Below are 24,775 nucleotides of genomic sequence, written 5' to 3'. Positions count from 1 at the left end.
TTGTTTGCACCATGCTTTTGGCTGATGATAATCTTTGCTCTTCTTCTTTTCCAGCCCTGATGTATGCCAGTATCTTTGGCAATGTGTCAGCTATAATTCAGAGGTTGTATTCAGGCACAGCTCGCTATCACACTCAGATGCTGCGTGTGAAAGAGTTCATCAGGTTCCATCAGATCCCAGGAGGCCTTCGGCAACGACTAGAAGAGTACTTCCAGCACGCCTGGTCCTACACTAATGGCATTGACATGAACGCTGTGAGTTACAAACACACACACACAAAATTCAATACCTGAAGTATTACATGAATATACTTTTATACAGTGCCCTGTATAATGTTCAAAGTAAAGTGAGAGGGCTTCTGGACCTCCATATGTGTTATAAAGATACCAAAATGTTGCATAATGTTGTCTTTTTCTACTGTGTCGTGCTCCAGGTTTTGAAGGGTTTTCCGGAGTGTCTGCAGGCTGACATCTGTCTGCATTTGAACCGCAGTCTGCTGCAGAACTGTAAAGCATTCCGGGGGGCGAGCAAAGGCTGTCTGCGGGCTCTGGCCATGCGTTTTAAGACCACCCATGCCCCACCCGGAGACACTCTTGTGCACAGTGGAGATGTGTTGACCGCATTGTATTTCATCTCCCGCGGCTCCATAGAGATCGTCAGAGAGGATGTGGTCGTGGCCATTTTAGGTTTGAATACTTTCTAGTTCTGTTTTATTTTATTTTTTTATTTTTTCCCCACCTTTCATTTATTTCAACCCACTTCAGCTTGAAAATTAAAACTTGCTGCCCTAACATAAGCAAATGCAGAGAGATTTATTTGTGGTTTGAGCTTGATACAATTATTGTTTTGCTCAGAAAACTGCATCTTGTTTTTTACTCTCTGTTATTTATATATGAAAGAAGTTTCTTATGCTCAACAAGGCTGCATTTATTTGACAAAATATACAGTAAAATCAGTAATATGGTTACACATTGTTTTAATAGAAAATTACTTTTAAAATGTAGTTTATGAAATGTAAATTATTTGTATTACATGATTATTCAGAAATTGTTTTAATATACAGATTTTCTGCTCACAACGTATTTCTTATTGTTATCAATGTTGTGCTGCCTAATATATACATATATACAGGATTCACTGAAGAATAGAAATTTCAATTTCAAAAGAACGGCATTTAGAAAATACAGAATTGTCATTTTAAAGGTCTTCACTGTCACTTTTGTTCAATTAATGCATCCTTACTGAGTAAAAGTATTAATCATTTCTTTCAAAAATGTACTGACTCTAATCTTTGGAATTGTAGTGTACATATTAGGGGTGTGCCTGAAGCAGAATACCTTATTTGAATAATGGCTTCAAAATGAATAACAATTAATTATGCTGAATAATATTCAGCTGACACAGACACTTCTTGTGTTTGCTGGATAACACATGATCCAGGGGAAAGCATGATATTATACATAAGCTGTAAAATCACTACGCAATAATGAGTGTAAACATGAATAAAGCAGACTTGACTTGAATTGACTTGAATGAAATGAGCAAAAACTAAATAGCCATGTTGCTGTTGCCTCTCTGTGCATCTCTCAGAAATCAGAGCTTGGCAAGAGTAAATCAAAATTTCCTACAATTTTATACTTAATCTTGTATGATATGATGAATGAATGAAGGAAGGATGTTAAAAAAATATAATAAAAAAAAATGTATCAGTTAATACTATGAATAACTATGAAGAAAAAAGATAGTCTGTAAAATCATAGACATAGTGGTTTACAGTTTTCTCAAGTAATTGAAAGAACTTCCTGTGTAAAGCCCCGCCCACTTTCGGTTTCATAGATACGAATACAAATAATTTTACGATTGTTAACGATACAGATACAGAAAAAGATATTGGCTCCTCTACACCCCGCTAGAACATATTACAGTCAGATGAACAAACACAATACCTTGTAAAAAGTTAAAACAGTGACTGGAGATGAATATTCAGGACTGAAAGGTTTTGATCATAGAGGATTATTTCTGAAGTTCATGCCGCTGCTCATGATTGTTTTCTAGGGTGGTCCATCATGTCAGCAGTGTATGGTCCCAACATACAGTAGCCAGACTAAAGTGCAGCTTTATAGTGACTCTTAGTGGTTGAACTCTTTTTATATGAAGCCCATTTGGCACCCAAATGTAATGCTATTCTTTCTATACCTCTATATTTCTCTTATAACTCCAGCCTCTCTTTCCACTGAAGGTAAAAATGATATTTTTGGAGAGCCCATCAGTCTATATGCCAGGCCGGGGAAATCAAGCGCGGACGTGAGGGCTCTGACATACTGTGACCTGCACAAGATCATCAGAGACGACCTGCTGGAAGTGTTGGACATGTACCCCGATTTCACCGACTGCTTCTGGAGTAACCTGGAGATCACATTCAACCTTCGAGATGTAAGCCACTCAAACTCACACACAATACGGAAGGAAATCATTGTGTGTTTTGGACACTAACAAGTTATTAAATGCGTTTCAGCATGTGTAATTATGTGAGTTACTGAAGCTTGAATGTGTATCAGGCAGACAGAAACATGCATCCAACCCCAAGCGAGGACTCAGACTGTGGGTACCGTCGACCCAGACATCGGAGGAAACCCTTACAGCGGAATCGACCTGGTAAGAGTGCCCATCTAGTCCAGGAGAACCACAAAAAAAGATTTCGCTGCAGCAATCTCTCTCTTCTCTCTTGCATCACTCAGATGGGATGGACCGAGATGGGATAGACACATACCCAGTCCAGTCCTGTTCGCCTGTGGGGAACCACCGGGGAGCAATACCGCTCTCACACTGGGATGAGTTATGTAGCAATGCCAGTGCTGATTCCTTGTCCAGTGAGGAGGACATGAAGCCCCTGGTTTCTGGCCGAGGGGAAATGTACTCACCAGGGACAGAGATGCAAGAATACTCCCCTTCTGTAGTCAGCCTCATGCCACCCAGCAACAGCACAGCTTCTGCCACTGGAGGACCACTGGGAGGGACACAGCCATACACAGGTAGCAGGATTAGGTTTGGTGCTTCCTGAATCATAGTCCTCTGAACATTATATCAGCGCAAATTCCTGAAAAATATGTGCTTGTGGGGACCTTTTTGCAAAAAAAAAGGTTAATTTTTTTTTTGTGTGGAAGTTTTGCAACAGACTAAAAGTGAATTGTCCAGTGAGTGCTGCTAAAAAAGTATGTAGTTTTCTAACCCAAACACAAACACTCTGCATCACAATTGCAGCATTGTGCCAGGTGCGCTACTGAGAAATTGTTTTATTATGTCAGAAAAGCCATATATATTGAGCTAGGTAAGCAGTGCAAATGTTACAATGTTTTACAAATCATGCGCTATAAGTTTTTGGAGCTGATATCACAGTATTGTGCAAGGAACCATGCGAAAATGAAAATTTGACCATCATTAATTGACAATTTGCCCCTTAATCATAACATATACAGATTATTGGTGCTTCACTGCCACAAGTGTTCATTTCAAGTGCAACTGAAGCAGAAATGACTGGAAAAGTTTGGCATATACATCACCAAAGAAGAGTCTCTCAATTCACCAGAAAGATAAAGTCATAACATTTTTGATTAAAAATTGCAATGTTAAAAATGTTTATTCATATAAACATTTAAAAATAAAGATGTGACATGCATTTAGAACATCGACAGGATAAATTTGAACTTCATGCCAACTTAAAAGTATAGCCAGCCAGTATGTATATTCTGTAATCGGGGGAAGTATGCATATTGGTGTCAGCTACTATTTAGTTTTTTATCTGCATGTATGTGATATTTTAGAATCATTTAGTCTCCTCCATCTTTAAGCTGTCGATTATTCTGTATCTTTCTGTTCCTCTGGATCTTTCCACTCCTTCTCCATCCATACAGCGACTCCTCTGAACGTTTCGGGGTTGTACAGCTATTTGCCTGACAACAGGGCCAGTGAGTACTCAGAGGGTCAGAGACGTTCCTCTGCAGTGCAGGCCTGCTACCACCATCACAGCCCCTGTGTTGAGGACAGACCGACTCAACTGCAAGCACGTCTGGAGCTGCTGCAGTCGCAACTCAACAGGTCTGATATCCAGAGGGAAAAAAGCAAGCTTTTAATAGTGCAAAGTCTGCATTTGCTTTATAACTCTACTCTCTTTCTCTCTTTAAAGACTGGAGACCAGGATAACATCTGATATAAATGTGATCCTGCAGTTGCTGCAGAGGCAGGTGGTACCTGTGCCCCCTGCCTACAGCGCTGTTTCCCCTGAAACACTGGCCCACCACACTCATCCTACCAGCCTGTACACCACACCAACGCACAGCACTGTGCCATCTTTACAGATCAATGGCAGTTCATCACCTGGTAAGGTAGGTCGTCATGTTTGCAATTAAAGAAGAAGGGTGTGATAATTCCACGTGGGTTTGTAAACCACACATTACACAGATGAACAGTAGATGTGTAATACCAGAAGAAATATGAGGAGTCGAAAACAGACCACTTATGTAAAAATTAAGATGAATACTGACTTATTCATGTACAAATATATGACAGTACTTTTTCAAAGGGAACTAAGCAGGCTAAGACAGTTGTTACTATAAACACGATGTTTTTCCAAATTTAAAGAAGCATTTAAATCCTTCTAAAGCTGAAATAAATTATTATGAATACAGTAGGGGTGCTCCGATCACGATCGGCCGATCGTTATGCGCATCTCGTCAGTAAAGCCGGTTTTCTAATCAGCGGTTAATTCCATCAGGTGCGTGATTTCACATAGAGCAGCTGTTACTACACAGAGTCGTTGTTAATAGAGAAGATGCGCAAATCACGTTAATTTTCAGCGTTTATTGGCCCATCTTCTCAGTTAACAACGGCTCTGTGTAGTAACAGCTGCTCTATGTGAAATCACGCACCTGATGGAATTAACCGCTGATTAGAAAACCGGCTTTACTGACGAGATGCGCATAACGATCGGCCGATCGTGATCGGAGCACCCCTAGAATACAGTGATTATGAATACACTATTAGAGATATGTTAGATTTATAAACCTCTGGGGGTGTATTACAGAAAGATCCTAAATTTAAAATCTTATCTTGTCTGTTTGGTAGCCATGGTCATTTTAGTTAGGACCACATTTAGGACAAAAGCTATTACAGAACAGCACTCCGAAGGGCGTTATCTTAACTACAGACAGAAACCTCCTAACTTGAAAAATCCAAAAAAACTGTCCTTAAGACAACCCCAGAGCTGTCCTAACTTCAAAAGTATTTGAAAGCTAATGGAAAAAACGCTTACAACTGCACTGTCCAACAATGGAATTACATTTATTATTATTTGAAAATGAACCCCACCCACAAACAAGTCAAGTTCGATGCAGGATTCACAAAATGCTTGCTGTTGAAAGATGGATCAGTATCCTGTTTGTTTGACTCAACTGCTCCACTGAATCACAACCAGTATGTATGATAAATAGCCGTGAAACTTGCTAACTCGATGGCAGCAAAGATTCATAAAAAAAACCTTATACTCACTTCTGCTGTAAGTGGAACTGTAAAATGCTTGTAAAAGTGAATTTAGCATCCAATGACCCCTATAACATTTCCTAACTAGAGTTAAAATACGATTTTACAAGATATGATAAGAATCCCAGATCTAGTTAAGATTTGCTTGTGTAATACGAGTTTCTGAAAAATCCTAATTTAACATATCACATCTTAAGTTAAGACCTAAGATAAGAAACTTTCTGTTATACGCCCCAAAGGTTAAAATGAATAACTTATATTATATTATATTATATTTGTGACGAGTGAGGCGGGGCCGAGAGACGTGGGCACGAGGAGTGAGGCCAGGTGTAGTGATTGGATATGAGCTACACCTGCGCCCCACCGCTGGTCTCGAGTCCCACGTAGGAGATGGAAGGATATAAAACTGGAGCGACGACCGTGAAGGACGAGAGAGGACCAGGCCTGGGCCATATTTTATGTTTTGGTTTTTGTTTATGCGCACCAGTCGTCCGTGAGGGGCTGGTGCGCTGTTTTGTGTTTATTTTGTGATTATTAAAGTTTCGTTTTGATTGTGCGCCAGTTCCCGCCTCCTTCTTCCCGATGAGTATGGAGATTTTATTATTACAGTGGTGCCGAAACCCGGGAGAAGGAGGCGGGAACCGCCTAAATAAAAACCAAAACATAAAATATGGCCCAGGCCTGGTCCTCTCTCGTCCTTCATGGTCGTCACTCCAGTTTTATATCCTTCCATCTCCTGCGTGGGACTCGAGACCAGCGGTGGGGCGCAGGTGCAGCGCATCTCCAATAACTACACCTGGCCTCACTCCTCGTGCCCACGTCTCTCAGCCCCGCCCCCCTCGTCACAATATTATATAAATTTCATTACCCCCCCCCCCCCCCTGCTGAACAACCTCAGTCTTGTAGAGAATAATTTTATTTTTTGGGGATGTTTTAGATTTCCATGCTGAAGTATATAAGAGCTATAATTGCATGACTAATGTTACTGACATAGGTAACATAGTGATTGTCACCGAGTAAGATTCTCGCCAGTTAGACTGATCTCTGTGTTCTTACATGATCAGCTGGCTAGACAAATCTTTGTAGTGAGCATATCTGTACTGAACTGGACCTGTTTTATCCACAGATCCCTGACTTGGACAGCTTCAAAGAGAAGTCTCCAGACTCTTTGTCCAGTGGGATCCATCTAACAGTTGCCTCCAATGACACCATGTCCATGTCCCCAGAGACAGAGCTGGCTGTGCCCACAGGACTGAATCCCCCCAGAGAGCCTCATCCACAGACCCCGGGACTGCTGTGTAGAAGCCTGCGCTTCCCGTCGCTCCCAGACAGTCTGGAGAGTCCCAGCACGTTGCATGGTTCAACAGAAATCCAGAGGCACGTGTCTAATCCAGTCTTACCTGGAAGCTAGAGGCCAAAAACAGACTACTGTCCATTCTGAGACCCAAATATGGTTTCTCTTTTCCAACAGCTCAATACTGCTCTTCTGCAATAAAATGTCTTTGTTACTCATTAGTTAAAAGTGCGTCCAGTAGAGAAAGCGGTGTCTGCAGATTTCTTTGAATCTCGGAGGTGTTTTGTCTCATATCCCTTCTCATTCAGAGCAGGAATTTTTCCTCTGATGCGAGAGTATTTGGTAACACCTCTCAGCTTTTGTGTTATTGAATATGAAGAGAAGCTCAGTGAGCAATAAAGACAAGGTCAAAGAGTCAGAGATTATGATCATCTGCCACCATCATGTACATTATACACTTTTGTGTGTCTGAGATTTGTCATTACATACTAAACCTCATCTTGTCTTCTTACGTCATCATATATATATATTATGTGTGTCAAGTTAGGTGTTTGACCCAAATTTATTGTATTACTACATCAAATGATGTTGTGACTGGCACAAAAATTAAGCTTTGTATATTTGTATTCATAGTAACCAAATAAGCATCAATTCAGGGTTATGAAATGATATTTCTCACTGAAGCGGTTATTTTAACTGCTGATGGGTGGTGTGTCTGTGTGTTAAGACGTAAGTGTGGTCTTTTGGAAATATAATCACTGAATTTGAAAGAGAAAACTATTCAGTCTCGACATTCTGATTGGAGAAAGTTGAAGGACTGATTTTTTTTGTTTGTTTTTTTGTAAATCACTTTTTGAGATGAAATCAGTGTAAAGTTTGTTTTACCTCTGCAATGTAAGCAGATGAATGTATGTAAAATGATCGGAATCCTTCATTGGACTGTGAAGGTTTCCAAAAGCACACAATTATATTATTCTTTTTTAGATGAAATGTAATTTATAAAGGTCTGCTAATGCTGCACTGGCTTTAAGATTCCAATATTTGTGGTCTCTTTTTCTTCATTTTTTTGTCTTACTATGGATGCACTGATATTAAAATGGTTTTAATAATAAAAAAAGCTTACAATTATTATGTTATACACTGTTATTTAAGTATTTTTATATGTTAATGTAATGTTAATTTATAGCATCACTCCTTAATGAAAACTAGCTAATATATAAATAAAAAAAGTTTTTCATACAATACAGATAGTTTTCATTCATAGAGTGATGCTAACACTTAAACACTTTCATGCATTTATGTTTGCAAAAGTTTACATTTAACAGTGTTATTAAACAGTTATATACATATACACACACACATACATTATATATATATATATATATATATATAAACTTAGTGGGGAGCATTAGATCGCAAATTTCATTGGAACACAAAAATAAAGAAAATGAGCATGCAGAGTTAAATATTTAACATCTTACCAATCAAATAATTAAAATATCTGTACTGATAAATTGCACATCCCTAAATATTAGTGGACTGGCTTTTCCATGATTAAAGAACACAGAAAGCTTTCTGAAAGAACAAGAGTTTATTAATAGAAAAGCATCGTGGCTGGACACACAGAACTACTTACATCTAAGAGTGTGAGGTGAGGATCAGGATCCCACACAGCCTTGCAAATGCACTTTTGATTTGACCGTAAAGTGTGGCGTTACTACTACATCAAATTAGCGTAACAGAATTTCATGGACCAACCAAATGACTCGCAATGCGAAGTTATTCTGGAAAAGTGATGCTTTTGTCCTACCTTGTACATAATATTTATATCTGTATACAGTACACATTTCACTCTGAGCACAAGCATGCTGAAAGGGAACTAACTTTTTTTTAAATGAAAAACAACATGGAGAATTTTTTTTATCTCCACATTATCTAGTATTTAACCATTTCCAAGGATACAAAAAAAATGGCACCTTCCTGAAAAGAAAAAAAAACAGGATCTAAAATTCAGAACCATTAAAACTATTCATCTTTGAAGTTAGCAATTAAATCTTCATAAAATGGTAGTTTTGCATTGTCCATGTTGGCAGATTTGCATCTTTATGATCCTAGTTTTCAAAAATGTTTTTTACCGGTCAAACAGAATAACCGCACATCTCTCCCTACACAAATTACAGTTGTGTTTAAGATCCCCTTATGAGGACTCTGGGACACCAACAAGTAGGAAAACAGACAAATAGAATATATTGTGCAGAAACACAGGTACCCTTACATACGGCTTCATTCTCCCAGACAAACGTTGCAAACACATTGTTCAGACTGCTGTTCCCAAAGGCCTGTTCAATATCGTTTCCCACTTGAAACCCCCAGACCTCGGGAACTTTAGAAAACTAGTCTCTGCTCCACGAAAGCCTCTCTTCCAGTGATTCTGCCTCGGCTCTACACCCGCAGGATCTCCAGACAGTTGTTGTAACAAATGGCAATCCAGTCGGGCTGAGTGGAGGCCCACTGCACGTTATTGATCTCTCCCTCGGCCGTGTAAGCCAGGATGGGGTCCTCGATGGCCCGTGGCATCTGCTGGATGTCCCAGATCAGAGCCTGGTGATCGTCCGCTACAGTGGGGTTTAAAAGAAAAAGGGGGCCAGGTAAAGAAGACTTGTATGAAACGCCACTGTCACTGCTGTTATAGTCTAATAACAGAACTCAAACAATCAGACCGTTCAAGAATCCAAAACTATTTTATGCATAAACAATTTCATGCATGTGATAAATATCATTAAGTTAAGATCTAATGAACTAAGATTAACAAATGTTTTGGAAGTATTTTTTAGTTAGCTCATGTTACTTAATGTTGTAACTTAACAAATGGAAAAGTGTCACATGATCCTTTAGAAATTATTCTAATATCCTGATTTGTTGCTCAAGAATCGTTTATTATTATTACTATTACTGATGAAAGCAGTTCTGCTTAACATTTATATGACAATTTTTTTTATGATTCTTTGATGAACAAAGTTAATTTGATCAATTTAATGCATTTTGCCTACATAAAAGCATTAATAGCTATACCCCACCCCAACCAAAAGAAACAATTTTGACCCCACATATACACATTATATATACACATATATGTATATATATATATATATATGTATATATATATGTATATATGTATATATGTATATATATATATATATATATATATATATATATATATATATATATATATATATATATATATATATATATATATATACACACACACACACACACACACACACACACACACACACACACACACACACAAATAAACATTTTTTGTTGTGTGTGTATTTAACCGGGCTGGTTTCTAACCTGCTGTACATATGTGACAAGAGGAGTGGGGCGCCCATGCAATGCCGTTCACACAGGCACGATGATTATTAAGACGAGCCACTGGTGTGCACGGCACACGCACATCCAGAATCACCACCTGACAAAAATAAAACAATATCAGCCAAAAGTGAGGGACATGAAGAAGGATGAGGACAGATATGCTAAAACAGTAAAAGGAACTAAAAGAGAGACCTCCATGCCATCCATGGCCATAGTGGCCAGGTAGTTGGGGTCCTGTTTGTTCCAGCACAGGCGCAGCAGCGGGTGATGTTGAGGGTCCTCGTAGATGATGGTGCTGTGCTCCAGGTGCCGCAGATCAAACATGCGCACGGATCCGTCTGCTCCCACAGACGCAAACATATCCCGACCACCACCCGCACGGCTGAATGCGATGTCATACACCTGAAAGACAATTTAAAAAAAAAAACATTTTTACAGAGAACTTTACAAGCTACACAAATCTGAAGTACTATGGTGAGTTTTTCTCTACCTCCTTGTCATGAGCAATTAGCTGTGTTTTGACATGGCCTGACACCAGGTTGATCCTTCCCAGGACCTGTCCGGTCTCTAAACCCCAGATCGTGCAAGTGGTATCAATGCTAGAAGTGCCTGAAAAACAGAAAATACACATACATGAATGAAACCCTGATGATCTTTTGAGAGCCAAACATACAAATGAATAAAACATTAATTTTCCTTCCAAACAGGTGTTATTTTAGCATTTTTTTTTGTATTATCAGTTATTTATTCAACATTTAAAACAAATTAGTTTATTTATTTTAGCTTTATTTAAATTAACAAAATAGCTTTAAATGGCTTTAGTTAACAAATCCCAACACTGCCACACAAACAGGCTGACTACATGGGCTCTCACCCAGAAGATTGGGGTCCACTTCATTCCAGTCAAAAGAGGTCAGAGGTGCACAGAAATCAGAGTTCTTGTTATTATTCAGGAGACACTCCAGACGCGTCTCTGTGTCATTCACCTGAAAACAAGATACATCCAGTTCACTTACTCCATTTATATTTACTGAATATGCAGGTTTACAGTTCTGTCACAGCATTTAAGCTAGAGAGTCCCTATCATTTAAAGTTACATCAAAATTTACCCCATTAACTTTCTTAAAAACACATATTTCTGGTCTTCTTTTGAACCATTGTTAAGAGACATTTCATCAGGAATCAGATACAGATGGATTCAACCAAGTCCTATTTGGCCATTGTTTAACAAGTGACATGAGTGTAAAAGGAAAACCGCATCAGAGGAACAGCATATTAATAAGCATTTTATTAAGGTATTAAGTTTTAATAAAACTGATTCATTTAGATTTTTTGGGGAATGCACCAACAAATCTTTATAGTGAGACCAAGAACTCGTGTTGAATACAATCTGATGCGCACCAGAGAGTGTACGTACCCTCCAAATGCGCAGGTAGTCTCCACTGGTGGCCAGAAGGTCCGGATAGACGCCCTTGGTGTCAGGGATCCACATGATCTTGGTGGTGGGGTACGGATGATCGAAGGTGTTCCTGCACACAAACTCTGAGCTCTCCTCCTCGAGACCCACCAGCTGGACCTAACATCACAAACAAACAGCTGATGTGACAATGTCCATCTACTGGATCCATAAAGATGATGACTTTCTGACAGCTGTCAAACTATAATCCACAAATAACAAATAATACAGAACCACACTACAGAGTTACACATTTGTGTTTTTACCAACACTCTTATTACTCTTTTCATCTGCATCTAACATGTTACTTTACATTTTTAAGCATACTTCTTTATATGGTAGGTTGACAGCAGGCAGAGGAACAAGAAACAAAGTCGCACAGCTGTTTACCTTGTTGTTGTATTCCTCAACGAAGCTGCCGAGCGCCAGCCGAAAGCGCTTGTCTGGTCTGACGCTCCAGTTCATGGCATAGACCGTCCATGGCGCCTCGTATTTGTAGATCTCTTTTCGTTTACCGTGCAACGACATGTTTAAATCCCTCGAGCGGATCGATGAGAACTAGATAGAATTGGGTCGTTAAGAATACCTATATATGTACCGATCGCCAAAAAAGGGCTTTTTCAGCAGGAAAGACGGTCTCGAGTTCGTGCAGCGCGAGACAAAGAGAATAATGTCATAACAATCCCCTCCGCAACGGCCGCGAAAACGAAGAGGGCGCTCTGCGACGACAAAAAACCTACTCAGTGAAGCTCACAGACAACCATCCAATAATTAAGACTGTCTGTCGCTAAACGCCCATGTTTTGGTCAGTCCCAACGGTTTTAATTCTAACTTTAGAAGCCCTAAACAGGCCCGACCGCTCAACGGCGCATTTAGTCTGAGGATGTGCGTGTGCTTCATAATAAAAGTCCTTGATTGGAGATGGGTGCTGAGCGCTGAGGTTATTTATAGATCTCTGTTGCTACCATAGACTGGTTATAAACAGGTTATAAAAACAGGTTGCTAACGTTACTTGATTAACGTTAGTTTACTTTATCATCACTTGACCCAATAAATATCAAATGTGGCTCAATATGTAAATAAATAATAGTAGTAAAAAAAAAAATAATAATAATAATCAGCCACATAAGTCCTGAAAACGTAAGATAAACAACAGATTTCAGAATTCATTGTAAGAAAAAATTTAAAACAAGGGTCATTAATAAATATTGTTTAATGAAAAACAAAACAACAACAACCTAGAAAAAAAAAAGTTCAAACGCTTGTGCCGAGTCGTTAGAAATGTAGTATTTGTTTATATTGGCATCAGGGAGTATCAGCGTTTATACAGTTTTCAGTATTAATAAATATTGTTTCTTGTAATTACTCTATATGACATTAATTAACCATGCTTTTTCACAAAACAACAAAATATCCAATGTTTAAAATATATTAAAAACTGTATATTTAAATTATGTTATAATTTAAATATAATAAAATTTATAAATAATTGTATTGCTTATACCGGTATGTATAATATGTATTATATGTAAATTTAATTTAAATTATTTTATTTAAATATAACATTTATATTTATTCTATTATTTAATCAATTAGGTTACTGCGATATCTAAATATGGCTATCACGTCTAGTTACTGCAACCGCGGTTAATTATAATAAAGGGTTAATCATTTATCAGAGCGCTATTAAACGCCCAGATCTTTTTTTATCCTTATCAGGGTTCGCACAGCATTGTGGGTAGAACAGGTCAGATGACCATCCTGTGAGGGGTACAGCTGCTTTCACACACTGTTAGCCACCGATATTTACAGGTATGTCTACGTGATTTTTGACGTTATTGTTGACCTGTATTAAAGCAGTGAGGTAAAATGATCGACGCAGAAATGGGGTTTCTAGGGTTGAAGGTGTAGTGGCCGAGGTTAGCGAGCTAAGTTAACTAGCTATCATCAATGTGACTGTCTGTACGGGAACAGGACTCATGGGGGGTTGGGGTGGATAGGACGGTAAGTTAGCTCTTTACGTCAAATTGGCGATTTGTTTGATTTGCCTGACACGACTCGCACGAAACATCTGTGTGCTTTGTTTCATAGTAGTGTAACAATAAAGTTTTACTTTAGCGAGGCACTGTCGCTTGCACGACGAGTCTTTCCGAGATTACAGGATAAACCGGGTTATAGTCTAACAACAATCACGTCTCTCTGATTTTACGGTTAGCTGTTTCGAGTAGTAATTCAGTTATCAGCCTCGTAACGTGGAGTATAAACTGACACCCGGCTGTGTGACATTACGAGCTGCATGTAATGAGTGTTAAAGTATGAGCCATCTGCTTCACTCTCTGGATTAGATGCTTAATCTACTGTTATTATTCTATATTATATTGTATAAGAACAAGGGACAGAAATTAACAGGGGGAAGAGCCCTGTAATTCAAAAGATGTGCTGCCCAAAAAAAATAATTATAATAAATTCCTCAGTGTTTTTTATTTGTAACATCTGATAATTTTCGTTTGCATCTTGAATCTTTTAATTAGTATTTTGGGCCTAAATACAGGAATGTTCCATCAGATATGAGTCAGATATGACTTGATTTTATTTATATGGCTGTAAATGACTAACTAGTAGAAAAGTTGAAATATTTAGCATGTATGGATCACTATAAAAATGTAAGATATGTGCCCTCAGATGTATTATGTTCCAAAATATTTGGCTTCAGATGGCAAATACCCATTTATGAAAAAGATTTCTAAATGGCTGATTCTGATTGAACCCATTAAAGCTGCAGTAGGTAACTTTTGTAAATATATATTTTTTACATATTTGTTAAACCTGTCATTATGTCCTGACAGTAGAATATGAGACGGATAATCTTTTTAAAAAATCAAGCTCCTCTGGCTCCTCCCAGTGGTCCTATTGCCATTTGCAGAAATACATCGCTCCCGTTAAGAAACAATCAATCAGAGCTGCGGTCAGTAACTTTGTTTGTGTTCAAAATGTAGAACAATGTATATATAATAAGCGAGTACACCATGAATCCATTTTCCAAACCGTGTTTTTAGCTTGTCCTGAATCACTAGGGTGCACCTATAGTAAGTGTTTATATTCAGACTATTTTAGATTGCTTCGGAGGTACCGCGGCGGAGTAACCCAGTACCTTTGTGATTCTTCATAGACATAAACAGAGAGAAGTAGTTCCGGCTACGATGTTGTTCCGCAAGACGCAAGCAGTTCTGTTTATTAACCGCTAGAGCGTCAAAAGTTCCCTACCGCAGCTTTAATTAGCACTGATTTCAAGTGTAAATTTCTTTTAATTTTTTTTTCAACTGATGCACATGAAAAGTGGAACTGAATGTATTATGTGTAATAAAATGAAGAATTTAACTTAATGTGTGTCTGTATTAAGTGAATTAGCCTGTCGCATACTTGCTTTGTCCACAGGATAAGAGCAAATCAGCTTAGTGTATGGCCATGTGATTTAATAAAGACATTCAGCTAATTAGAAGGCAGTCATTTCAGTGAACATTCGGCTCTAGGCTCTCGTGATCAGACTCTGAAAAGACTTCATGACCTCCTCCTCCTTTTCTCTTTCACTTGTTGCTATTCCACTATTGAAAAGAGTGAACCTAAATAGAAATTACAGGAAAGAGTGTTTTAGGCTTTACTGGTTTGCATAGTAAACATTAGTTCTTGGTTTTATATGAGAATACCCGACAGTTAAGTTGTGTGTCTGTACTACAGCTGAGTGGAGTATAAAGTACAATAGGCATGTACTATAGTGAATATTTTTGATTTATACACCAAATCATGCATAGGGCTGCTTATCACCTACGTATTTAGTCATTAGTCATGCTATTGTCAAACATTTACTCTGTGTTGTTTGTTTACACCAGGGGTGTCAAAGTCAATTCCTGGAGGGACGTTCCCTTTAGAGTTAACCCTAATTAAACGCATCCGATCCAGTTAATCAAGTTTTTCAGGCATATTTGAAATCTAAATAGTATGTATGCTGGAGCAGGGTTGGAACTAAACCCTCTTCCAGGAATTGAGTTTAACACCACTGGGGCCTGTAGCATGAAGCTAGATTAGCTGGCTAGCCAGGTAAATTTCAGTTTAGTTTGCACCAATCCTGGGTTTTAGGTACCACCATAAGATGTCTAATCTGGCGAGAAGTTTCACTCTCTGTACACTTCCGGCTTCTGAACTGGTTGCAGTTCCACTCTGATTCCATATGAGGGCGCTCACAGGACGAGTGCAAAATGAATGGAGGTCAATGGCGGTATACCCCCCAAAATCCTCTTTTCTGATGATATAATTTTTTGTCTAGTAATTTGAATGTTGTATTCGAAAGGAGATGCAAAGAAATCATACATTGCTGGGTGTTAGATTTTTTAGTCACTTATTTGCTTTAAAAAGTCTTTAAAAATGTCAATGACGTCATAAAGATTCACATTCATTAGCAGAATGCTAACGTGTTATGGGCAACAACAACTCAACCTGTAAGAAATCGAAAGCACATAAGTACTCGTTCATTCAACTTTCGACCTATAACCCATGTTGAACTTGCAAAACCTACAATCAGATCTGAGATTTCTCAACGGCAATCAGGTGAAAGGGACAAATTTAGCCGTCTAGCCCCATAGACTCCCATTCATTTTGAACTCATGGCCATCGCCTCCAGTGGAACTCTGGTGGTACTGCAACCAAAATTCGGTACAATAGGACTTAATAGGGAATGGGAAGGCTCTCCGTAGACGGGCTCTGGTACCATGTAAATGGCTTGGCTTTTAGTGGCATTCATTGCCATAGTAACTTACACTCCACGGCTATCCTGCTCCGGGGCAGGTTATGTTCTGGGTTAGAGATCTCAAACTGAAGCTGGACCAATCAGATGTGAAAGTGACTTTAGAGTATGCACTCCGGTTCAAATGTTTGAGATCAGTACAAGAAAGAAAAAAAAAAATTCAGCTAGAACACATACAATTTATCAAAAGTTACATCAGAGACCTGTATTGTTACAAATCATTTTAATTTCAAATAAATGCTGTTCAAAGTGTTTTCAAAATTCTAATAATATTTTATGGTATTACAGTTTTCCCCGTATTTTGAAAGCAAATCTATGTCATCTTGGAGAGAATGAGACTTTTGAGTTCAGTTCTTAGTCATTGTCTGTTTGTGCAGGTGGAGTCATGAGGCACCTGGTCTTCCTCCTCCCAGCCCTGCTGCTGCTGCTGGCTCTCCCGGACACCAGGGGGCGCTACAACGATGACTTCGATGACGGTGAGGACATCGCTGAGTTTGATGACAATGACTTTGCTGAGTTTGAAGATGTCAGTGAGGACCCAGCAGTCGATGTGGAGAAAGAGCCGCCCCCCCGAGCAGCCCCCTCATCCCCACCCATAGTGGACGACGAAGACGAGGCCATGGTGGAGGACGAAGACGCTCAGGATGAGTTTGAAGATGCTGATGCCCAGGTAAAGACGTGAAAATGTTCTGTTTCTCTGCAAGTCAAAGTTAATCTGAATTCAATCTGATCGATGTTACAGGATCAAGACATGTACAGCAAGTATGACAACGAGGAGTTTGAGGGCTATAAGAAGACCAACCCTTCATTCAAAGACACTCTTAAATACAGCGAGGTAGAAATTAATTACAAAAGGCTTTTACAGGCACTTCATTGGCCTGCTTAGATGACTGTTTGTATGTGTGTAACAGGTCCCAGCACACCTTCAGAACAGCTGGGAGAGTTACTACATGGAGATCCTGATGGTCACGGGTCTGCTTGTCTATATTATGAACTACTTAATTGGCAAAAACAAGAACAACAGACTTGCCCAGGCTTGGTTTAATTCCCATAGAGAACTTCTCGAGAGCAACTTTGCCCTCGTGGGTAAGTGTTCCTCTCTCTTCACTTTCCTCGGACCCGGTTTTTGTCTGACTCTCAAATGTGTGTTTGTTTTTAGGGGATGATGGCACTAGTAAGGAGGCCACCAGTACGGGGCAACTGAACCAGGAGAATGAGCACATCTACAACCTGTGGTGCTCAGGACGTGTCTGCTGTGAGGGGATGTTGATTCAGCTTAAGGTAGCGTGTTTATGTCAATCAGAGAAGGAAAATATTTGATAGATATCCGTGTATTCACCATGGTGTCGTTTTCTTTTGTCAATTACAGTTTTTGAAGAGACAGGACCTGCTGAATGTGTTGGCCAGGATGATGAGACCAGTCTGTGATCAAGTGGTGGGCACACACAAACTGATGTATTAACGTAGACTGATTACAAATAATATCTCAGAAGTTTGTTCTCAGAAGTCTCACTCTTCCTTTTCCAAAGCAAGTCAAAGTGACTTTGAATGATGAGGACATGGACACGTTTGTGTTTGCCGTGGGGAATCGGAAGACCATAGCACGGCTGCAGAAAGAGATGCAGGACCTGGTTAGTTAACATTTTATATAAAAGAGAATATTTTAGTGAAGGGTTTGATTTAGTCATACTGATGGAAACCAACATCTCTTAGATTTTTTTGTGCAATTCATTACGCACACAGTTTGTTTGTTAGCAAACTGAACTGTGCTAGTCTCACTGTATGTTTGTGTTTAAGTGCAGTCTGAGAGGCAATAGAAAGATGTGATCTCTAATTATTTGTTCTGGTAGTTTTAATGTGATCAGGAACTGCTCTGTGCTAACTTATTTTTTTTTCTTGGTCTCTTTATAGAGTGAGTTCTGTGGTGATAAGCCCAAATCAGGGGCAAAATATGGCATCCCTGAATCTCTGTCCATTTTATCAGAAATGGGAGAGGTCACGGATGGAGTGATGGACAACAAGGTAAGAGCGGAACATCCCTGTCTCCCAGATAATTATTGAGATTATTGTCATAATACTGTGGAGAAAAAATGGACTCCCTTATGAAACTAAAACTATTAAAAAAGATTTTCGTTATTTGAAGTAAATCTAAAACCTTAAAAATGTAAAATGTTGACTTGCCAACTACCTGAAATAGTTTCAGGTGAAGTACTAAAATCTAAAAGAAAATATAAAATAATTGAAATAGTATATATAATCAGTGTTGTAAATGTTTATTTATCCTTCTTCCCAATGTCATAGGTCCTTGTTTTAACAAGGTTTTTATTTTTCTGTTTTCAGATGGTGCATTACCTCACCTCTCATGCCGACAAGATTGAGTCCATCCATTTTTCGGACCAATTCTCTGGTCCAAAAGTTATGCAAGAGTACGTTTTGTTTTTCTCTCCTTGTACTCGTAGTAGTTCTTATTCTTCCACTGTGTTGGAGGAGCTTATACTGGTTAATATGTTTTCTAAACTATTTTTAGGGAGGGTCAGCCCTTAAAGCTGCCCGAGACTAAGAAAACCCTTCTGTTTACATTTAACGGTGAGAGAAATTCATAATCCACAAACGACGATTCTCTGTACTTGCATGACACTGAAACATTCCTCGTTCATCAGTGTATTAATGTGCTGTATTTTCCAGTGCCTGGGATGGGGAACACATCTCCCAAAGATATGGACGGTCTGCTGCCTCTGATGAACATGGTGATCTACAGCATCGACAAGCTCAAGAAGCTTCGCCTCAACAGAGAGGTGAGTGCACAAGCACAACGTGCATCACATGTTAAATCAGTAACAGAAGATTAATGCATAGCTTAATTTGGCTGTTTAGGGGAAGCAGAAAGCTGATCGAAACCGTGCTCGCGTGGAAGAGAACTTCCTGAAGCAGACTCACGCTCAACGGCAGGAGGCCGCTCAGACACGCCGCGAAGAGAAGAAGAGAGCGGAGAAGGAGAAGATCATGAGCGAGGAGGATCCTGATAGACAGCGCCGCCTAGAGGTGTGTGTTTGTACAACTAAAAACCACATCTTTTCTCTTATTGTGCCATTGTCTGCATCTATACAGAGTTTTCTCCTTGCTCCTTTTTCATTCAGGAAGCCGCCCAGCGTCGGGAGCAGAAGAAGCTGGAGAAGAAGCAGATGAAAATGAAGCAGATCAAAGTGAAAGCCATGTGAGACACACGCTCGTAGACATTAGAGAAAGAATCGAAAACTTCCACACCTGCTAATGTAAACTCTTCTACATGAATGTGCATGCCATTCGATTGGCTGCTATTGCACCCATCGAAACGCTCAGTCCAATCAGGAGAAAGCAGCTGGTCAAGGAGTAAATCTGATCTTTAAAAGACAACTGGAATGGAGATGGTCTGTTTGAACTATTTGAACGTGTTTTACTGTAGCAGTGGTTTAAAGCATGAGTTGTCTGCCTAATTGCATGGCAGTTTTTACTTGCAAGAATATTGCTTTTTGTGAACTTTGCCATAATAAACTTGACCTTTTTGGCTCTCTTCAAACCAACTTGCCACTTTAGTCAACCTTTTCCAGTTCAGTTGTCTCCTGGAGTTCAGTATGGGCCCTCCAAAACTTTGTCAAGAGGACCTATGGTTTTATTTCTATTCCCAGAGATTTAAGTTTCAGCTATGCTTCTTTTAAAGGTGAAATGCGGGAGTGTTTTTAAAAGGAACTGGGTGGGTAAGAAAGCTTCCTTTTTTGTACTACAGTGCTTCCTTAACCCTGTTTCTAAAAGTTCATGATTGCAAGCGTTTTATAGATGAGTAATAGGCACATCATCATTGTTTTCTTAATCTTTCTTTTGTTTTTTATGAGCAAAGGCCCACTGTGAATTGTCACTGTCAAGGCAGCACAAACTCCTTTTATATGTATTTAACAGAGGTGAAATTTTTATTTAGCATTAAGTTAATAGTCGATCTGAGCATCCATGAGTAAACCTTGACTGTAACCCTTTTTTCTGTAACATTTGTTAATGAGACACTTAACTAAATAAAACATTCACTGAAAACATCTTTCTTCTTATTGTCATGGTCTTTGATTTTCAGCAGTTTTTTTAAAAAATCTTATTTAATTCCATGTATTTGAAAAGTAGCAATGGGTAGTTCACCCCTGCAGTGTAATATGCTATTTTTACCATTTTGATTTTTTTAGGGAATGCTATTTTGACAGTTAATTTATTAAGAGACCATATTATATCTGTAGATTTGAACTCACTAATTGATTCGTTTTTGTCATGCATTTCATTTGTGGCACTAATGAACTTATTAAAATGTGAACTTACCTTTTTTTTTTTTTTTTTTTTTTTTTAATGGTATTGTTTAAAAAGGCATCTGGAAATACAAAGTTCTATTTATCGAAGAGAAAAAAAAGTAACGGGTCACAGTTTCCACATGGTGTTGCTGTGGCTCAGTGGTAAAGCATTGTGTTAACAATGTAAAAGGTTGTGTGTTCGATTCCCAGGGGAACACGTGTTAGGTAAAAATGTTAGCCTGAAGTCGCTTTGGATAAAAGTGTCTGCTAAATGCATAAAATCTAAAATATCTGATGTGTCCACAAAAGTATTAAGCAACTGTTTTCAACATTTATAATAGTAAGAAATGTTTCCCGATCCGCAAATCAGTAGTTGTATTATTCTGTCATTCTAATATCAGTATATTAGAATGATTTCTGAAAGATCACGTGACACAGAAGACTGGAGTAATGAAGCTGAAAATTCAGCTTTGCCATTACAATAAATTTGAAAATATATTAAATTAGAAAAGGTATTTTAAATTGAGTATGTCATATTATCACTGTTTTTACTGTATTGTTTAAATAAACGCAGCCTAAAGCTTTCTTTCAAAACATTTTGAAAGTCTTACCAAACCTAAGAACAGCAGTGTACTTTAGATATCTTTTCATGTGTAAACCATCAAGATCTATGTGTTAACAAGACATCACAATTTTATTTATTATTTTTCACATGTAGAGTCAATGAAAAATGGCGTTCCTCTGATATTTATTAAGTCGTTTAACAATTTTCACATGCTGTGCAATATACACATGACAACAAATATTGAAACAGATATGAGAAGTCTACGTGCACAGTGTTCAAGATGAAACTTTCGTCTGTTTACAGCCAATATTTTTCAAGTTACATCTAATGTAAATCTACTAATTTTCTTCCTTCTGTTGCTGCGGATGAAGGTGTGCAAGAGTTTCACAGTTCTACTTCAGCTGCCTGTATTGCGACATACAGTTGAACAACGTTTAGCTAATGCTTGCAGTTTTCCTGTGTTTTGAAAGAAGATCAGCGGTGTCACAAACTCAAAAATCTGGACTACTAGCAGTAGAGGTAGAACCTGACATGGCAGATGTAGCCAGTCAGCCTTACTAACTGAGAAGTAGATTAATGCACAGATGTGAGGCAGAAAGTATATTGCTAATATAACCAAGCTGTTCAAAATGAACCGAATGGCGGTCCGTTTGATTTTGTCAGGTCTTGACGTCTGACTGCCCGTTCCCGATCCAGCAGGGTGTAAGATAAACAGCAAACCCACACAAAAGATGAAACTCACAGGCACTGTGGCACAAAAGCAAGCCATGGTCAGTGGATGGTACATGGGGACATTCAAAACAACTGTGAGTATTCCTACGGTGGCGGTGTACATCCAAACCAGTGTACAGAATATATGTGCCTGTATTTGCTTTGTGGAAGCTTTTTGGTTCACATACATTACAGGATGAGCCACCGCAATATACAAGTCTAGAGTCATGCCAGTAAAGAATAGAGATCCTCCAGTCAAACTGCAGCTGTGGAAGGCTGTAATGTATTCCTGTCTGATTGAGGTCACTCCACCCAGATTCTGGAAGATGCTTAGCAAAACCCGGATGTAAATTAAGGAATAACAGCAGCCTAGATGAAGAAAGAGGAGGTCGCTCTGGGAAGAGGAAGACGAGTTTCCTGGGCTTGAAGGTGTCCCACATTGTTTTTGAAGTAGGTCCGTCACCACATAGAGGCTTATTGGAAGATTGACAACAAGCATTAGGATATCAAGGATTGGGCTGTATGATCCTTTGCAGAGCTGCTCGTGGGATGAAATGTTGGAGAAATTCCAATCCAAGCTTTGGGAAGTTGAGATGTTTGTCGTCCACATCTCCATTCTTCATCCACATGGGAGCAGGAAAGTCTGGTGTCATTAATATGGGAGGGGGGGCAGATTTTTATAGTACCGATGTCTGGCTGTGACTGATGCGACTGTCATCCATTATCTGTGATACATTTGCATTAAGATGGTCAAATGACTATTTGCAAAACCAGCTTATTTCCCACTTTCTTTCTTTTTTTTTTGCCTCATGACATACACCTGTTTCAGACAAAACCATTAGATGTAAAGATATAAGCCCTGCACACGACACTCTCGGTTTAGTTCAGTCATGGTCATGTGCTAATTTGTACTTTCATTTTAATTTTAATTAATTTTTATTTATTTAAATTATTAATTGAATCTCAGCCGTGATTTAAAGGCATAGTTCACCCAATGAAAACATCGTCATCATTTACTCTCCCTTGTGACATTCCAAACCTATTAGAATTTGGTTAATCTTTGAAACACAAATTAAGAAATGTTCTTGGAATCTGAGAGGCTTCCATCCCTCCAGTGAATGTCCAGGTAACCAAAACTTTGAAGATTCAAAAATGTTGTAAAACAAATCCATGTGAATTGCACAGTTTGGCCCAAGTCTCCTGAAGAGTTATGATCACTTTTTATTATGAACAGATTTCATTTAGGATTTCATTCTCATATAAACATGCAAACATTATCAGAGTGCATCACATATCTCTCAGGTTTCCTTAAATATACAGTATTGTTCAAAATAATAGCAGTACAATGTGACTAACCAGAATAATCAAGGTTTTTCGTATATTTTTTTATTGCTACGTGGCAAACAAGTTACCAGTAGGTTCAGTAGATTCTCAGAAAACAAATGAGACCCAGCATTCATGATATGCACGCTCTTAAGGCTGTGCAATTGGGCAATTAGTTGAATTAGTTGAAAGGGGTGTGTTCAAAAAAATAGCAGTGTGGCATTCAATCACTGAGGTCATCAATTTTGTGAAGAAACAGGTGTGAATCAGGTGGCCCCTATTTAAGGATGAAGCCAACACTTGTTGAACATGCATTTGAAAGCTGAGGAAAATGGGTCGTTCAAGACATTGTTCAGAAGAACAGCGTACTTTGATTAAAAAGTTGATTAGAGAGGGGAAAACCTATAAAGAGGTGCAAAAAATGATAGGCTGTTCAGCTAAAATGATCTCCAATGCCTTAAAATGGAGAGCAAAACCAGAGAGACGTGGAAGAAAACGGAAGACAACCATCAAAATGGATAGAAGAATAACCAGAATGGCAAAGGCTCAGCCAATGATCACCTCCAGGATGATCAAAGACAGTCTGGAGTTACCTGTAAGTACTGTGACAGTTAGAAGACGTCTGTGTGAAGCTAATCTATTTTCAAGAATCCCCCGCAAAGTCCCTCTGTTAAAAAAAAGGCATTGGCAGAAGAGGTTACAATTTGCCAAAGAACACATCAACTGGCCTAAAGAGAAATGGAGGAACATTTTGTGGACTGATGAGAGTAAAATTGTTCTTTTTGGGTCCAAGGGCCACAGGCAGTTTGTGAGACGACCCCCAAACTCTGAATTCAAGCCACAGTACACAGTGAAGACAGTGAAGCATGGAGGTGCAAGCATCATGATATGGGCATGTTTCTCCTACTATGGTGTTGGGCCTATTTATCGCATACCAGGGATCATGGATCAGTTTGCATATGTTAAAATACTTGAAGAGGTCATGTTGCCCTATGCTGAAGAGGACATGCCCTTGAAATGGTTGTTTCAACAAGACAATGACCCAAAACACACTAGTAAACGGGCAAAGTCTTGGTTCCAAACCAACAAAATTAATGTTATGGAGTGGCCAGCCCAATCTCCAGACCTTAATCCAATTGAGAACTTGTGGGGTGATATCAAAAATGCTGTTTCTGAAGCAAAACCAAGAAATGTGAATTAATTGTGGAATGTTGTTAAAGAATCATGGAGTGGAATAACAGCTGAGAGGTGCCACAAGTTGGTTGACTCCATGCCACACAGATGTCAAGCAGTTTTAAAAAACTGTGGTCATACAACTAAATATTAGTTTAGTGATTCACAGGATTGCTAAATCCCAGAAAAAAAAAATGTTTGTACAAAATAGTTTTGAGTTTGTACAGTCAAAGGTAGA

General features: G+C 38.8%; 3 protein-coding genes across 4 annotated transcripts in view; 2 read left to right on the top strand and 1 right to left on the bottom strand.

Annotated features, from left to right (window-relative positions):
• The window catches only part of kcnh6a (potassium voltage-gated channel, subfamily H (eag-related), member 6a), a 42,559-nt gene extending 34,692 nt beyond the window's left edge, over nt 1–7,867 (top strand). The window contains exons 9-16 of the mRNA XM_052546544.1: nt 55–254; nt 434–686; nt 2,240–2,433; nt 2,559–2,655; nt 2,739–3,032; nt 3,912–4,095; nt 4,184–4,382; nt 6,662–7,867. Coding sequence (XP_052402504.1) covers nt 55–254; nt 434–686; nt 2,240–2,433; nt 2,559–2,655; nt 2,739–3,032; nt 3,912–4,095; nt 4,184–4,382; nt 6,662–6,946 — 1,706 coding nt within the window. The 3' untranslated portion in view covers nt 6,947–7,867. The remainder of the gene's footprint in view (nt 1–54; nt 255–433; nt 687–2,239; nt 2,434–2,558; nt 2,656–2,738; nt 3,033–3,911; nt 4,096–4,183; nt 4,383–6,661) is intronic.
• Nucleotides 7,868–8,401: 534 nt separating this feature from the next.
• dcaf7 (ddb1 and cul4 associated factor 7) lies at nt 8,402–12,583 on the bottom strand. 2 transcript variants are annotated; one of them, XM_052546750.1, is made up of 7 exons: nt 12,054–12,583; nt 11,625–11,783; nt 11,082–11,193; nt 10,698–10,816; nt 10,400–10,609; nt 10,187–10,304; nt 8,402–9,444 (listed from the first exon to the last, which is right to left on the bottom strand). In XM_052546750.1, the coding sequence occupies exons 1-7, from the start codon at nt 12,189–12,191 to the stop codon at nt 9,272–9,274; spliced, it is 1,029 nt and encodes a 342-aa protein (XP_052402710.1). In that variant the 5' UTR covers nt 12,192–12,583; the 3' UTR covers nt 8,402–9,271. The 2 variants fall into 2 exon arrangements, with proteins under 2 accessions (XP_052402710.1, XP_052402700.1); XM_052546740.1 differs by having other exon boundaries at nt 8,402–9,448; nt 10,188–10,304; nt 12,054–12,568.
• Nucleotides 12,584–13,329: 746 nt separating this feature from the next.
• Nucleotides 13,330–20,525, top strand: ccdc47 (coiled-coil domain containing 47). Its single transcript, XM_052546702.1, has 13 exons — nt 13,330–13,475; nt 16,839–17,131; nt 17,204–17,296; nt 17,373–17,547; nt 17,621–17,742; nt 17,831–17,896; nt 17,991–18,092; nt 18,373–18,483; nt 18,802–18,887; nt 18,989–19,047; nt 19,147–19,256; nt 19,336–19,503; nt 19,599–20,525. Exons 2-13 carry the CDS (start codon nt 16,847–16,849, stop codon nt 19,677–19,679), a joined length of 1,458 nt encoding a protein of 485 aa, XP_052402662.1. The 5' UTR covers nt 13,330–13,475; nt 16,839–16,846; the 3' UTR covers nt 19,680–20,525.
• The last annotated feature ends 4,250 nt before the right edge of the window (nt 20,526–24,775 follow it).

The sequence above is a fragment of the Carassius gibelio genome, chromosome A3 (assembly GCF_023724105.1).
Source record: "Carassius gibelio isolate Cgi1373 ecotype wild population from Czech Republic chromosome A3, carGib1.2-hapl.c, whole genome shotgun sequence".
NCBI lineage: Eukaryota > Metazoa > Chordata > Actinopteri > Cypriniformes > Cyprinidae > Carassius > Carassius gibelio.
This window is presented reverse-complemented; position numbering and strand designations above follow the sequence as displayed.

Excerpts from the sequence above, each read along its gene's own strand:
- dcaf7 (XM_052546740.1), bottom strand. The coding sequence starts at position 12,191 with ATGTCGTTGCACGGTAAACGAAAAGAGATCTACAAATACGAGGCGCCA. Across the intron at positions 11,784-12,053 it reads TTGAGGAATACAACAACAAG|GTCCAGCTGGTGGGTCTCGA; the intron begins GTAAACAGCTGT and ends TTGTGATGTTAG. Across the intron at positions 10,817-11,081 it reads AGTGGACCCCAATCTTCTGG|GCACTTCTAGCATTGATACC; the intron begins GTGAGAGCCCAT and ends TCTGTTTTTCAG.
- ccdc47 (XM_052546702.1), top strand. The coding sequence starts at position 16,847 with ATGAGGCACCTGGTCTTCCTCCTCCCAGCCCTGCTGCTGCTGCTGGCT. Across the intron at positions 17,743-17,830 it reads GGATGTTGATTCAGCTTAAG|TTTTTGAAGAGACAGGACCT; the intron begins GTAGCGTGTTTA and ends TGTCAATTACAG. Across the intron at positions 17,897-17,990 it reads GACCAGTCTGTGATCAAGTG|CAAGTCAAAGTGACTTTGAA; the intron begins GTGGGCACACAC and ends CCTTTTCCAAAG.